This window comes from Acomys minous (assembly GCF_964271855.1).
Source record: "Acomys minous genome assembly, chromosome: 15".
Classification (NCBI taxonomy): domain Eukaryota; kingdom Metazoa; phylum Chordata; class Mammalia; order Rodentia; family Muridae; genus Acomys; species Acomys minous.
Window position 1 is genome coordinate 87,591,731 of NC_140497.1, and position 14,368 is coordinate 87,606,098.

The 14,368-nt window shown below is 48.9% G+C and overlaps 1 protein-coding gene across 1 annotated transcript in view; it reads left to right on the forward strand.

Annotated features, from left to right (window-relative positions):
- PPM1H (protein phosphatase, Mg2+/Mn2+ dependent 1H) overlaps nt 1-14,368 on the forward strand; it is a 246,490-nt gene that overhangs the window by 121,967 nt on the left and 110,155 nt on the right. Inside the window, exon 4 of the mRNA XM_084759003.1 lies at nt 1,684-1,796. Within this exon, the coding sequence (XP_084615129.1) occupies nt 1,684-1,796 (113 nt within the window). The remainder of the gene's footprint in view (nt 1-1,683; nt 1,797-14,368) is intronic.

The following is a 14,368-nucleotide window of genomic DNA, read 5'->3' on the forward strand; positions in this document are numbered from 1 at the left end:
TATTTTGTTTTGTTTTTTGACGCAAAAACTTAACAGATCTACTCTCAAAAGGATTCTGTATGTTGCAGAAGCTAAGCAGGGCAATCCAAATCTCTTGATGTTACTTACCTGCGTTCCCCCTCTTGACGTGGGGAGCTTCACCTTGAGCTCTCACTTGTCCAGTTTCTGGGCTGTGTGAAAGATCCGGTGGCTATGGCTAAGCTCCGCCCTGCACCATGCCACCTAATTTTATCCTCTAAATGCTAAAATGCAATGTAGTCCACTGAATGGCCCTCGCGCTTGGCCCCCCTGCACCCCCTTGAAGTCGCCGGTCCAGCCTCTCCCCGCAAAGGCACCTCCATTTTCTTAAACTCCCACATCCCCCACACATTCCACTTTACCCCTTCCCGTGGCTCCTCGGCTCCTTACCTGTTTTCTTGCAGTCTTGTCTTGGTATGGCTTTTTTCCCCCCTACTATTTTATTTTTTTAAAGACAGGGTCCTTATATTATATAGCCCTAGTCAGCCTGGAACTCGTAGCCCTTCTGTGCCATGCTTCTACATGCAAGGATCGCAGGCACGTACAGCCAAATCCCGTCTTCTGCCTATATTTTAAGAAGTTGCTGCTCCAGTCTGTGCCCTAAGCTTGGGAAACTATAGATAGCCACTGTAGTCTAATGCTGGACGGCTAAACGTTCTCCCTCCTTCCATGAGGGGGCCAGCTGAGGCAGCTAACGCCAACTCTAAGACTCCGAGAGTCACAAACGTGCCCAGGACTCTGCCAAGAGCAGTGCCAGAACAGCCAGGGTGCCCGCCATTTCTCCCTCTTGGTAATTTTTACCCAACCCATCTTCTTTGTCACTCGGCCTCATCATCGGTGGCTGACGTCCAGTGTAGAGAGGAAAATTCATCCAACTCCTATTTTCCCAAAGACACAGATCATTTGGTTTCAAGACTTCTCGTCTTGGCGTTGTCTGTCATTTTCCTGGGGTGCTGTCATTATGTGGCAGATGCTACTGGGTTTGGAGGAGAACCAGGATTGTCCAGTCTCTATCCAGGTAGATACAGGCAGTATCCCCGCGCCTCTGCATCTGAACATCCTGCTAATGATGATGGTCCTACCGCCATAATGAGACTGCACAGGCAAGGCGCTTAGCTCAATACCTGATGTATAGAAGGGGGGGCTGCTCCAGCACTGGGAGTGTGTTCCATTGTGAACTATTGGCTGTGGAAGAGGAAGCTGAGTTCACATGCATCTGTGTTGAATAGCAGGCAATGAACTCAGTCTTCAAGTCACCTCTTCTTAGTGAGCTATACAAACTATTAGTTCAAGGCTTTGCATTTAAAAAACAGTTTCTGTCCAGGTACTTGGCATTCCTAAGCTTACTCTGTGTCCACGCGGCAACTCAGGCAGCCCGTACACAGACTAGGTTTCCCATAAACTGTGGTGTCTGTTACTTAGACTTAGGTTTTCTTCATCCCGCATTCGCCTGGTATGCCCATGTGGGGTCCTTCGGTTCCAGTGTGTGCTCTGTCCTCCAGAGAAGCCTTTTGGGTGGTAGGAAAGGAAGATCTAAGAATTGCCAGGTCCCTTCTGGAAGCACACCGGGCCTGAGACTGTGCCAAGTAAAGGGGGCAGGGGGGGGCGAGACTTTCTCTAGTCGCAGGTCCTGTACAACCGCTCTGACTTTCCTTTCTTCCCCAGGACCTTCAGATAGAACGAGAAAGGAGTGCGTATAATATATCCGGCGGCTGCACGGCCCTCACTGTGGTGTGCCTGTTGGGGAAGCTGTATGTGGCCAATGCTGGAGACAGCAGGTAAGCAGGTTAGCTGTCTGGCTCTCACTAATGCCCAATTCCTCTGACATCTTACCTGGTCTTTTAACAACTAAATGGTTGGAAATGGTTAGGATTAAATTGGTTGGTTGACTAGTTGGTTGGTTTGTTGTCTGGTTATTTGGTTGGTTGGTTGGTTGGTTGGTTGGTTGGTTGGTTGGATTTTTGAGACTGGGTCTCTCTGTGTAGCCCTGGCTGTGCTGGAACTTGATTTGTAGACCAGGCTGGCCTTGAACTCAGAGATCTGACTGCATCTGCCCCCTGCCCCCCAGGGCTGGGATTAAAGGCTAGCAGTGCATTTAAGAACAATCGGGGTGACAGGCTTGTGACTTGCTCATAGCCATAGTTATTGGTATGTGCACCTAGAGTTTAGGTCTTGGCTTTGGAACCTGAGTGTGTGTGTGTGTGTGTGTGTGTGTGTGTGTGTGTGTGTGTGTGTGTGTGTGTGTGTTATCATCTGTTCTGGATTCAACTAAAGGCAATTTTGGCCAGGAGACCACGATTAACCCTTTTCCCAGCATTGCCAAAGAAGAAGATAAACTTGGGCTTTAACCATCTAAATAAGTAGCACTTCTTGACTGTGGTGCCTCTTCAGTGTCGGTGTGGGGAACTGCGGCTGCACTACAGACTTTAACCTAAATGTAACAGAGTGGCTGACTGTGTAACAGCACCTTTCCCTAAAGACTGGCAAAGGTGTTGAGCTCAGATACCTAGGGACAGACAGCTTCCCAGCAATGGCTGCTGTCTTGGGATTCTGCCCTTATGTCCTGGGGCCCTTCTCAGATCCCCAACTCCTTTCTCCTGTCACCTGGTACTTCCACTGCTGGTGCCTCGGCAGTTTGGAAGACTAACCCTGTTGATTGCAATCAGAACTTCATGCTAGTCTTTCTTCCGTTTACAAAGAGGAAACCTAGGCGAGGAGGCTCCGTTCCTCCTCTCCTGTCCCTGACCTTTAACCCCTGCAGACCATGGCAAACAACAGAGAAAGCACTGCCAACACAAGCAACAGCTCGTGGGGTTAAAGAAGAGTGCTATCTCGGGGTTCAGTGTCAAATTCTGCCCAGTAAATGGCAAGGGATTTAAGACATTGTTCTCCCAAGTGCAAACTGACGTTCAGCAGCTCAGGTGTGCCAGCAATGCACGAAGAAATGAATGGGAGCCAGCCAGGAGTTGAGTGGCCTTAGGAAGGGGCTGGCCGTCCTAGCCTTACAGGGATAGGGCAGAGAGAACAACTAGTGTTCTAGGCCAAACACTAGGCCAAAGCCACGGGAGGCCTTAAAGAAATGCCCTTTCTCCTCTCATGTCTTCTCCTTCCTTCTTGGCACACCCAAGAGTTTAGCAGCTTCTACACAGAAATCACTAGCTCCTAAATGAGCACTGAGGGACAGGTGGTGGCCTCTTAGTCGGTCCTAGATCCTAAATTTGTGGTGAGATGGCAAACAGAGGCCATGGCTCATTTCCGCTTTCATGGGAGCCAGCCTTGTGCTCACACTCCCCTCTTGCCATTATGTCCTACACGAAGGAAGTGACTGACGAGCCAGGCCACAGCCCCGCCTAAAGAAGCACCTCCTTCCAGAGGACCTCGGGTTTAGAGTTACCTCCATGTCAGAGTCCAGAGGATCTTTAGCTCTCCTTTTTCACAACTGTAACTGCGTCCATACAGCGTTTGCTGCGAGGGAGCCAGACTCCTTTTCAGCCCTGCCTGGCCAGGTGATGGCTTGAACATCCCAGAAACTCCCTGTCCAGGAGGCTGTCACTTCCCAGTGTTTATGTTCTGAGCCTTTACCACATTTTACCATGAGTGAGTACCAGTTTCCAGACCTTAGTTTCCACATGCATAAATATATTGCCATTTGACTACATGACATCTACAATTTATAGTTTGTTAAAGGTTAACCTCACGGGGGGGGGGGGGATGACACTTTTGGAAAGTAAAATCGTGGTACTTCAGCTAGTTTTTGTGACATCTTTCTTAGAGCCTGTTGTTAAGTCATTAATTTAACCACAGCCCTAGTTTTCTAAGCACCCATGAAAATGTCTTACATTTATTTCTAATTTTAAAGACCTAATAAATGCCAATTTTCTTAATAAACCTGTGATGCACAGAGTTTAAAAAAAAAAAAAAAACCATCCCGCAACCCAGGAAGCTTAAATTATATCTGTGGTTCTGTGGTTCTCAGACTCCAGTGTCCAAATACGAAGCTGGGGTTTTACAGCTAATTGGTTGGGTCCAGCATGCACGTGTGGGATGTAATCCATAAAGAACAACAGGGGCTGGTATTTTATTAATCTAGCCAAACAATCCTGTGTGGATCACTTACTCATTAAAGTGTTACTTGCAGCTCTTCTGTGAGTGATAGATACTGCTGTCATCTTAGCCCGTCGTTGCCTACTTTATATACTAATGATATTTCACGAGTATTTCAGTCTTAAAACATTGCTGTTCTCAGGAAAGAACCACTAGGTAATCACCATCTTCATATCCTCAAGACTTTAGGTTCACATTCGTGAACAAGACAGGTAAGACGGTGATGATGGTGATGATGGTGATGATGATGATGATGATGACGATGACGATGATGATGGGAGCCGAGAGAAAATTCTGGCAACGGGGGCCCTGATTAATTAAGGGCTATTTGTTTTCATTGTTAGATAATAACTTTTCATACTTTTACGTCTTGACAGTTTTTAGGGTGAAAATAAATCTTTGCTGTGTGTGCCCTACCGTGTCATTACTTACAAAGTATGATTGTAGAAGCTTCCCACTGGTTTTGACCGAGAAGCTACGCATGGTCAAGGGCTGTTTCCTGGGCCACTTATCTGTGTCATCTGCTTTACCGCCCGGCCCTGCGTACGCTCTGGGGTTGTCTTCAGGACAGTCCAAGGTACTATCTGTGGCTTGCCAGCCACGTGTGACTCAGTAGTCATCCTTTGTGCACAGCGGTGGGTGCCTCATCTGAGGTGGCCTGGTCCACAGCAGAGACAGACTTTCCTTCGATCGTTAGCCGAGCTCACCAGCCATCTACGAACATGCAGCGACTGCATGATACCCCTCCGTTCCTTACTGCTCCCAGGCAAAGGTGGTCAGCTCAGCACCTAAGGGATCTTAAGGGACTAGCAGAGAGGCAGGCGGTGGGTGGATTTCCACTTGAAGCACGAGACTGCCATGCGGAAGCAGTCCGCAAACTGCTGCGTTTGCGTCATCGGCCCTTCGGGGTTGTGCTGATCTTCAGTTTAGGGGGGGGGTTCGGCTCCATTTTAGAAGATGATTTCATTTTGTTTCTAGAGAACTCAGGCACCGAGGAAGCAAAGCCATCACTGCTTATTTCAAACAATGTCTAAAGGTTTGGCAACTGAGACTGGGTGAACTCACTCAGACTAAAGAAAGGCATTTAAGAATCATTAACGTCTCCATTCCACGCTTGCACAGGTTGTTAACAGGCAGCAGGAAGACAGCTAAGTGCTGCCTAGGCGCATGCTCAATACTAGAACAAGGTCATGTTTAATTCTGTCAGTAGTAGAGTGAAAAGTCGGAATTGTTAATGTCAGATACCTGTAGTTTATGAGAAACAATTTTCCCAAGGTTCCCAGCTACTAAGGGGCAAAACTGCCATGACACCCAGGACTGGAGTAAAAGATTCAGGTCCTCGGGGACTACACACATCCATCCATCCATGCTAAGACACATTTTAACATCTCTAAGGCAAGAATTCCTAGTTAACATTTTTACTCCCTGTCTATGTAGAAGGATTGGGAGGTCTGGCTTTGTTGGAGGTGTGCCACTGGCTTGGGCTTTGAGTTTTCAAATGGCTTGCACCAATCTGAGCACGCTCTCGCTCTCTGCCAGATTGAATCAGTCAGCTGGGAGAAGAGTTTGAGCCAGAACAGCTGAGTTGAACCAGCAGCCCAGAGCTCAGAAAGAGCAAGTAAGGGTGAGCATATTCAGCAGCAAGTCTCAGAAGCTAAAACATTCTAGGCCTAGATTAGATTGTATGAAGGATAGAAGCTTCCAGGACAAGGCCTAGGTTAGCGGAAGGAGGCAATTAGCCTCCCAGACAACGATTGAGCCAGGAGAATAAAATTACTTTTACATTGTATCACCATCATAGTAAGCATTTCTCCCACTCATTCAGCTGTGTTTACAATTGCCTTAAAATGAGTGTCTCCGAGACTTTGAAAGTGACCCTGAAGACTCCTGAATAAATGAGGGTATGTACTTTAAGTTTACCTGGAAAAGGTAGAGAGATCAAGGTAGTATTCACTAATTAGCTCTATGCAAGAGTGAGCAAGCAACAGTTTGAGCCACGTGTGTCCAACCTATTGACCTAGTGATGTGATGTTGACAAGTACAGAGTTAGTGTTTGAGAACAACATAATTAAGTTCAGAAAAAGAAAATCACATGCAAAAAAATATAGCATGCTGTTTTAAGTAAGTTTGTGATTTTATGATGGTTGTATTCATAGTCACCCTCACTGGGTACAGTCCATGGGGCACAGGTAGGCACGTCATTCTAACTGCCCCTTGGAAGTTTGGCCAAGATGGTGTCCTTTGCATTTTCCTTTCACTCGTTTTTTACTTTGCAGAATTTCCCCCCATTTAAGTTAAAGCTTTCTCTATTAGGTCAGAGGTGAATTCCTACAGCAAGTCTGAGCTTTCTTGAGGATAGGATCTAGATATTAAACAAGATTTACATTTCTAAACTCAAAACCAATTACGCGTCTGCGGTGTCTCCTCTCACAGGCCTCTCCCCTCTGCTGATGGAAAGGTAACGAAACGTTATTTAACTGCTCGTTCCTTCTTTATGTTGCCTGCATTTCCCCTTCACGGAAGCCGCTTGATGCGCTAAGGTGCTTCATCTGCCCATGCGTACCAGCCTGCCGCTTTGACGGGAGCCTCTCTCTGTGTCCAGAAACGGGCTTGATCAGCTTTCAGTGACTGTTTCAAGTCTACTACACTTCTCGTTTTCTTTGTCAAATATCTAAACACACACACACACACACACACACACACACACACACACACACACACACAGCACCGCACCAAGGTTAAGCACGGTTCTCTACTGGGCAAGTTAAATATGCTGCCTGCTGCCTCTGCCTTTTTATCCCAGTGTGTCCCTTAGCACTGTCCACATCCTGTGGAAGGGAATGGGAGGAAGAAAACAATACCATCAGGTGATCACACATACACGCAGAAGGGCAAGCCGGTGCTTTTCCTGTCTCAGCCCTGCGGGCCACATACCAGCCTTCCGGAGCTGCTCTCCTTCCTCAACCTGTGGTTCCTTAAACCAGCTGCAGTGTGGAAGAACCAGTTATGGTCTGCCATGGGCATTCTGCATCAGGAGCCCCAAGGCACCTAGCCAGCAGTCTGTGTTGTAGCAAGTCCTCCTCGCGGTGTGGACATCTGCTGCTCAAGGTTAAGGGTGTGTCGCTGGCCTGGTTGGTGCACGGTTATGATCCCAGCGTCTGGCAGGCTGAGCTGGAGTGAGCATGTGTTCAAGAGCAGCCTTGGCTACAGAGCAAGACTGTCGTCTCAAGGAGAAAAAGAACCACTACTCTATAGTCTACTTAGCATCCGAGAGCGCTAGGGAGGGGCCACTATGTCCTCGGGAGGCATGGAGTTTGGTATGCACACATGCAGGAGGGTGTTTCCTCTTCCCCTCCAGGGTGCTGCTACCTGAGGTGGAAGGGCCAGCCCACACCTCCCTCCTGTGGCTTAGGGTCTCCTAGGACAGCCTGATAATCTAGAATATGGGTCCAGTCCATAAGTGGACCTAGAGTGAGAATTCTTGTATGACCCAGCTCCTGTGTCGGCCCTCAGGTGGAATGAGGTGGGTCCCAGAGAAGCCCACAGTTGCAGCCTTGGCTCCTGCTCCCCACCAAGCTGCGATCCTAATGTCTTCCATCTTCTTTTGACCTGATGGGAGGCTGAGCCGGAAGTCTTGTGGTATTTATAGAAAAGAAGTGTTAGCATGTGAAAGCGTTAGCATGAAGTTATTGAGGCTAGGTTGGTGGCCATTTCCGTCCCTCTATTCTTGGCACTAGTGATGGGTGTCACACTGCATTAAGGTTGCTACCAAGGTCAGAATCCACTGTGCCAAACCCCGCAGGTGGTCCTCTCTGCCACATCATTCTGCAGTATCATGGTGGCTATGAGGAAGGCTGGCAGGCTAGGTTGGCACTTCATGGTTACAGATGTTTTGGTGGAACCATACTTGTTTTTGTAACCTTGCTTGATCTGTCCTCAGCAGGAAGTGGTACACGAAGGCCTTAAGTACTTGTTTTTGTGATAAGGTTTTTTATATCTGCTGGACTTTCCTTACTGGTTGTTGTGTATGGTTTTCAGATGGCTGTTTGCTCCAGGAAGTTACCTGGATACCGTGGGGCATTTGACTTTCAACCTTGTCCTTTATGGGTCATTGCTTGACAGAGGTCCCGCGTACACTCTGTTCACAGAAAAGGGAAGTGGCTCCCTTCTGTTCCCAGTGGGGCCACAAATCTGATAGTTCTTCTTTACAGAAGAAAGCCGCTAAACTCCAGGAGCAAATGTGGAGCGGGTACTGGTAGCTAAAAGGTAGGAAGAAAGGCTGCAATGCCACCTTTTTTAAGTGAGCTGGTGTGATGGAGATAAAGTGCAGCAAAACAGGAAAGTGCAAATGCTGGAGTCTGCAGAGGCTGGTCCTACTGAAGAAGCTGGTCCTACTGGAGAAGCTGGTCCTACTGAAGAAGCTGGTCCTACTGGAGAAGCTGGTCCTACTGAAGAAGCTGGTCCTACTGGAGAAGCTGGTCCTCTGGAGAAGCTGATCCTCACCCTAGAAAGCATCCTATCTTACTGTGTTAGTTTCTACTCCTTAGGATGCCACACAGCATGGAGATAATACTCACAAACCCCAGGAAGTTGACATATGCTTCACTCATTTACCAGCCCTGTGCATTTGTGTTTGTCACAGGCATGGGGACATGGCCACGAAGCAAATGAGTCCAAGCTCTTGTGAGTCTGGAGTGGGGCTGAGGCACAGCAGTACCGTGTCGGTTGGCAGCATGGTGATAGTTTCTAAGGAGAAAAGTAAGACAGAGGACTTTACTACACAGAGAGGTGTGAGGTGTAGTTCCCCACGGGGCAGAAGGACAGGCACTGCCTAAGAGTGGGGAGGTGAGTAGAGGACTAAAGGAAGTGAGGCCCAAGCCACGCTAGCATCCAGGAGGAAGTCTGGAGACCAGAGAAAAGAGGACCAGGTTAAGGCAGTGATGGAATAGGAGATGTGGGTTCATATGAGTTAATGAGTTAATTCCATTCAAAATGTACTGCATGCTTACTATGTATACCTGGAAACTCAAGATCTGAGTCATAAAGATGACAAAAGCCCTGATCTTTTGACACTTACATTATCACATGGGAGAGGAAGACACAATAAATAAAATAAGGAAAGCCTATAACCCATATAAAATCATCTCAACATTATATGGTAACCGGATGTGTTTGAAGTACTCGCCCAAACACCTTCCTGCAGTGTGGTTAAGTGCTTAGTAAGTCATAGTTATGAGTAGCAACCAATCATCGGTGACCCTCCTTCCTTTACAGCGTCTACTACAAACAGAAAAGTTTGCCCCTCGGAGAGATCTTAGTTTGGGATCAAAGCATGGCGTGAAGTCAAGTAAATTGTGCATTGCAGAAGAAACAGCTTGAAACGTAAGGGCTCCGTGAACTCCAACACTGATGCAACGCGTGTGTTACTGCCTCCGCGTCTGCTGTGGGGCTCAGTGAAGAATAGCACTCAGCCAGCATTGCTGCCAAATGTTAGCACTGGGCCCTAGAACTCAGTTCGGACCTTATTAGACCTGGGCAGCATCCTGAATTCAAGCCAGACACACCAGTGTGCACACAGCAGCATGCACGCACCAGTACCTGCAGCGGGTGTCTAGTTTACAGTGATAATTTTATTACTTGGGAGCATATTGGCCCATACTGTAATACTCTGTCCAGTTGCTGGATTTTGTGGGTTTTTTTTTTCTTTTTTAAAAATCTGATGTTGGTTTCTAAGTAACACAGAAAGTCTTTTTTTTTTTTTTTCCAATAAGCTCTAAAATCTAGACACACTGCCACCACCATCACCACCAAGGCATTTGACAGTCACGAAGTGGTTTCTCCTGGCCACTGCTTTGCTTCTGTTTCTGTTTGGTATTTGTTGCTTTGTCGAGACTCAGGTGTGGAGTCAAGATCACTACTTCCTAGAGAGCTCAAACATGGAAGGGACCTTCAGAGTACTCGTCACAAACTCCCCCAGCCCTCTCGTCTGAGCTGTGTTTCATTGCATGTTGCATGCAGTAACATAGCCAGCACAAAAGAGGCCGCAGAGCAGTGACACGACCCCCCCCCTCCTCTCCCTACCCCCCTCCCGCACCCACCCCCCAGCCCCGGCTACCAGGCATGCCTGCAAAGCCTGGATTCCTGCAGTTGATTTTCACAGAAGTTCTTCTCCCTGTTGCCTTCTCGTTCGTTTCTTGCTCTTCCTGTGCTCGGGTTTTTGTGCTTCGGGCTTAGTTCATGTTTGGGTTTTCGCTTTTGTGCCTCTCCCTGTCATGTTCTTCATGATGTTGAGGAAGCAGGTCAAATTGGCCTGGGCATGCCAAGGTCCTTTTTCCAAATGACTATTTGAACACCTAGGGGTGAGTAGGTCATCACTTTTAAAAGTGACTAGACTGCTGAACACTTCCTGGACCCTTTATTTGCATGGGCTCTCACAGCAGAGGCAGGGGTAGTAACAGACAAGAGCACTCAGGCAAAGCAGCTACGTGGTCAAAGTGGATTTGGGTCCGGGCCTCAGCTACTGCTGTGCTCTGGGACCTCGAACAAAGTACACACCATCACTGCCCTGTCCTTACCAATACAATAAGGATCGTAAAGACCTTCTCTGGGATACCTGCATCTGAGTGACAGGCTCCTGGACAGCCGTGTTTGCATGTCACAGCCACCTGTGTTCTCTCTAAAAGGCTGCAGGGGTGTCCCTTACCTCTCCAGACAAGCGCCTTTTCCTGGCCCACAGAATCTGATGGTCAGAGCCTCTCAGGAGTGATGCTGTCACCCCAGGAAGCTCCAGGCAGTGCCTTCTGCTAGGCCACTGTTCTTGGCAGCAGAGGTGTTGTTGTATTAAGCCGGGTGTTAATGGCTGTTTTTGCTACACCACCAGCAGGCAGTCTTCAGGCCCAGCTAACAGTTCTGCAGGAACTTTCGGGCACACCACACTGCACATGTCCAGCGGTGCTTGGCAGAAGGAAATTACATTCACAGGTTTTCCTAACACATCTGTGTGTAATGTGAGTGCACAAGTATATGAAACTGTACAACAATCCGTACAAAATACGTCCCAGGATAAGCCTAAAAGAAATTGGACCACAGGCTTGAAAGCCAGACAAACTCGAGCCCTCTTTTCTCTTAACGTTGGTATTTCACAGGCTTTACACCCTGCTCTCTTCAGTTTCCGGGAGATGCTGAGGTCTTCCGCTAGTGTGATTGGTCTGGGGTCCTCTAAACCGCTCTGCCCATCATGGCTAGCCCCACTATCTTCATCTCCCCCTCTCAGCTTCGTCACCTTTTCCTCCCTGAGTTCCCTCGTCTTAGACAAATGGCTTCTTGCTGTTTTGCCTTCCCCTAGCTGGTTCCCATCCGATGCAGGGTTCTCGGTCCTGAACTGCTCTCAGGACAGGCTTCGTTCTGTTCCCTCCAGTCGGTCCCCGTAATTCAGCTTGCTTCCCCATGTTACCTGCCAGGATGTATGGTGAATAGCTCTCCCACTGCTTTGCCTCTTCCTCCTGGACACGAACGCCATCTTCCACAGCCCTGTATACGGTTAGCGCATGGCTACATGGCAGTGTTTCAGCCAGAGGATGTGAGTAAGCAGAAGAAACTTGTAGGCCGTTGACCCTCTTACGCACCACAGTTTGGTGGGTGTGGGTGTGTGTGTGTGAGAGAGAGAGAGGGAGGGAGGGAGGGAGGGAGGGAGAGAGGGAGAGAGAGCGCAAATGATATGTTCTGTTCCAAGTCACCACTATCCTTGAATATGGCCTCATTTGGAAATTGGATCTTTGCAAAACCAGATGAGGTCATGCTGGATTAAGGTCTGCCCTAAATCCAGGACCTTTCATCTGAGTAAGACGGCCATGGAGAGAGACAAGGCAAGGAGCACCAAGGTCCATCAGCATCCACCATAAACTGGGCGATGCAAGGAAGGATGCTTCCCGGAGCCCTAGGGTGACTCTGGTGACCCTGATTCCCACCTTCTGCTCTCCAGGACCAGGAGAAACTAGATGCCATTGATCTAAGCCGCCAGGTTTCTGGTGACTTGTCACACTGCCCCTAGGAATCTGCACCACACCCTGCTCCTCTTTGCCCCTCTGCAAGTAGAAGTTGACAAGCCACAGTGGTCTCAGATGTGCTTGCTGACGTGGGCAGAGCACCTGGCAGCCTCTCCCCTTCCTGTGTAGAGCAGAGCCTCCCACAGCACCCTGAGCTAAGCGGGCAGTATTACACCCTTACAGGAAGTAACCGTGCCCTGTGCTGAGCCTTTGGGACTTTTAGGAATTTTCTATTCCAGCTACTATTGCCCTTAACTTAAATACTACTTAGCACTTAAGGGTGACAGCTTTTACTACACACTCAACTCTTTTTCTTAGAGGTAGGGTAGCTAACTCTGTAGCTCAGGCTGGACTTGAACTGGTAGTTAACCTCCTGCCTCGGGCTTTGAGCTCTAGGATTACAGGTATGAGCCACCTTGCTTCAGTCAGCTTTGGATTTCACCCTCCTTCACCAGAAGGTTTTGCCCAGTGCTCACTCCTGCCCAGTGCTCACTCCTGCCCAGTGCTCACTCCTGCCCAGTGCTCACTCCTGCCCAGTGCTCACTCCTTCCCAGTGTTCACACCTGCCCAGTGCTCACTCCTTCCCAATGTTCACACCTGCCCAGTGCTCACACCTGCCCTGTGCTCACTCCTGCCCAGTGCTCACACCTGCCCAGTGCTCACTCCTGCCCAGTGCTCACTCCTGCCCAATGCTCACACCTGCCCAGTGCTCACTCCTGCCCAATGCTCACACCTGCCCAGTGCTCACTCCTGCCCAATGCTCACACCTGCCCAGTGCTCACTCCTGCCCAATGCTCACACCTGCCCAGTGTACCCCAAGGTTCATCTTCAGTCACTTTCTCCACATCCTGTCTCTGAGCATCTCACACACCGCATCAGCTCCCCAACTGAGTTTCCTCACAGGTCTGATCCCACAGCCATTTCACTCATCCCGCCACACTGTCTCCCTGCAGAATGTCAGAAGCCTTCCAGGAGTGCACATAGCATCATAGCTAGACTCTGTCCTCGGCTTTGCCCATCCCACTGTCCCCAGACCCTGAAGCAGAGCCAACCCCACCTACCAGCTTCTGGCTTGGCTCTCAGAGCAGTCCCCTTCCAAGTGTTTATTAGACAAGGTAACTGTGAACTTGCTGCCTTTGGTGTCTCTAAAGGCTGGTGTCGGATGTGACAGTGTAGGAAGGGTTTCCAGGTCTCACATCCGTTTAGGAATTCCCAGCGCTGGTCCCTGAGCCTCCATTGGAGAAGGGTGCGGGAGTGGTTGCCATGGAAGGGTACCACAGAAACATTGGTTTCTTTCGGTACAGCTTCCTCCTCCTAAAGTGCTCCATAGGACCGCTCTCTCGTGTGCATGTTAGGGAAAGGCTAACGATAAGCATGGTGTGGGTTTTTCCAGTTTGGCCTCTGACTTAGCTGGCCGTGGTGTGGAGGCCTTTTGTGACCCGTTACAAAATCTAAGGGCATTGCAGCACATGGATTGTTGATTGGTTGGGTTTGTTTTTTTGGGGGGAGGGAGGGAGGGTTCTTTTGTTTTTTGGGGTTTTTTTTGCATTAACTTGTTAATTATTAGCTTTAATCATTCTAGCTTTGCTCTCCACATCTCTTTGTATTGCATTAAATTGTATGTGCATTTATATAATGTCATTTTCAGTCCTTTCTGAACAAGGTAACTTATGAATAAATAAGATGCCCCGGAAGACTCACGCTTAAAATGCTCAGAGCTGGAATGCTCAGAGCTGGAGTTTGCCTTTCCCTAAATGATGCCTTCTCTCCTGTGTCCCCAGTGTTGCTCCAGGGCGTGGCTGTAGTCATTACTTTTACTCACCACTGTGACCAACCACCTAGGAAAAAAATAACCCCTGAAGGTTTGCTCTGGCTTACAGTTTCGGAAGTGGGGGGGGGGGGAGGCGGTGAGTAACGAGAGCAGGAGCTTCCACAGCAGCAGGAGCTTATGACACAACTTGTTCACACTGGGGCACATCGGGAAACGAGGACAGAGCCTGGAACGAGAAGTGTACATAGCCCAGAAGTCCTGCCCTCAGTGACCCACTGCCTCCTGCTAGAGCCTGTGTCCCACCTACTGAAATGAGCCGTCTGGAGACCAAGTATCTGGTACATGAGCCTGCGGGCCACGGGGCAACAGTCAAACCATGATCTTGCCCAAACCAAAACCAAAGGGGAATTGAACAGTGCCTTTCCTCCCT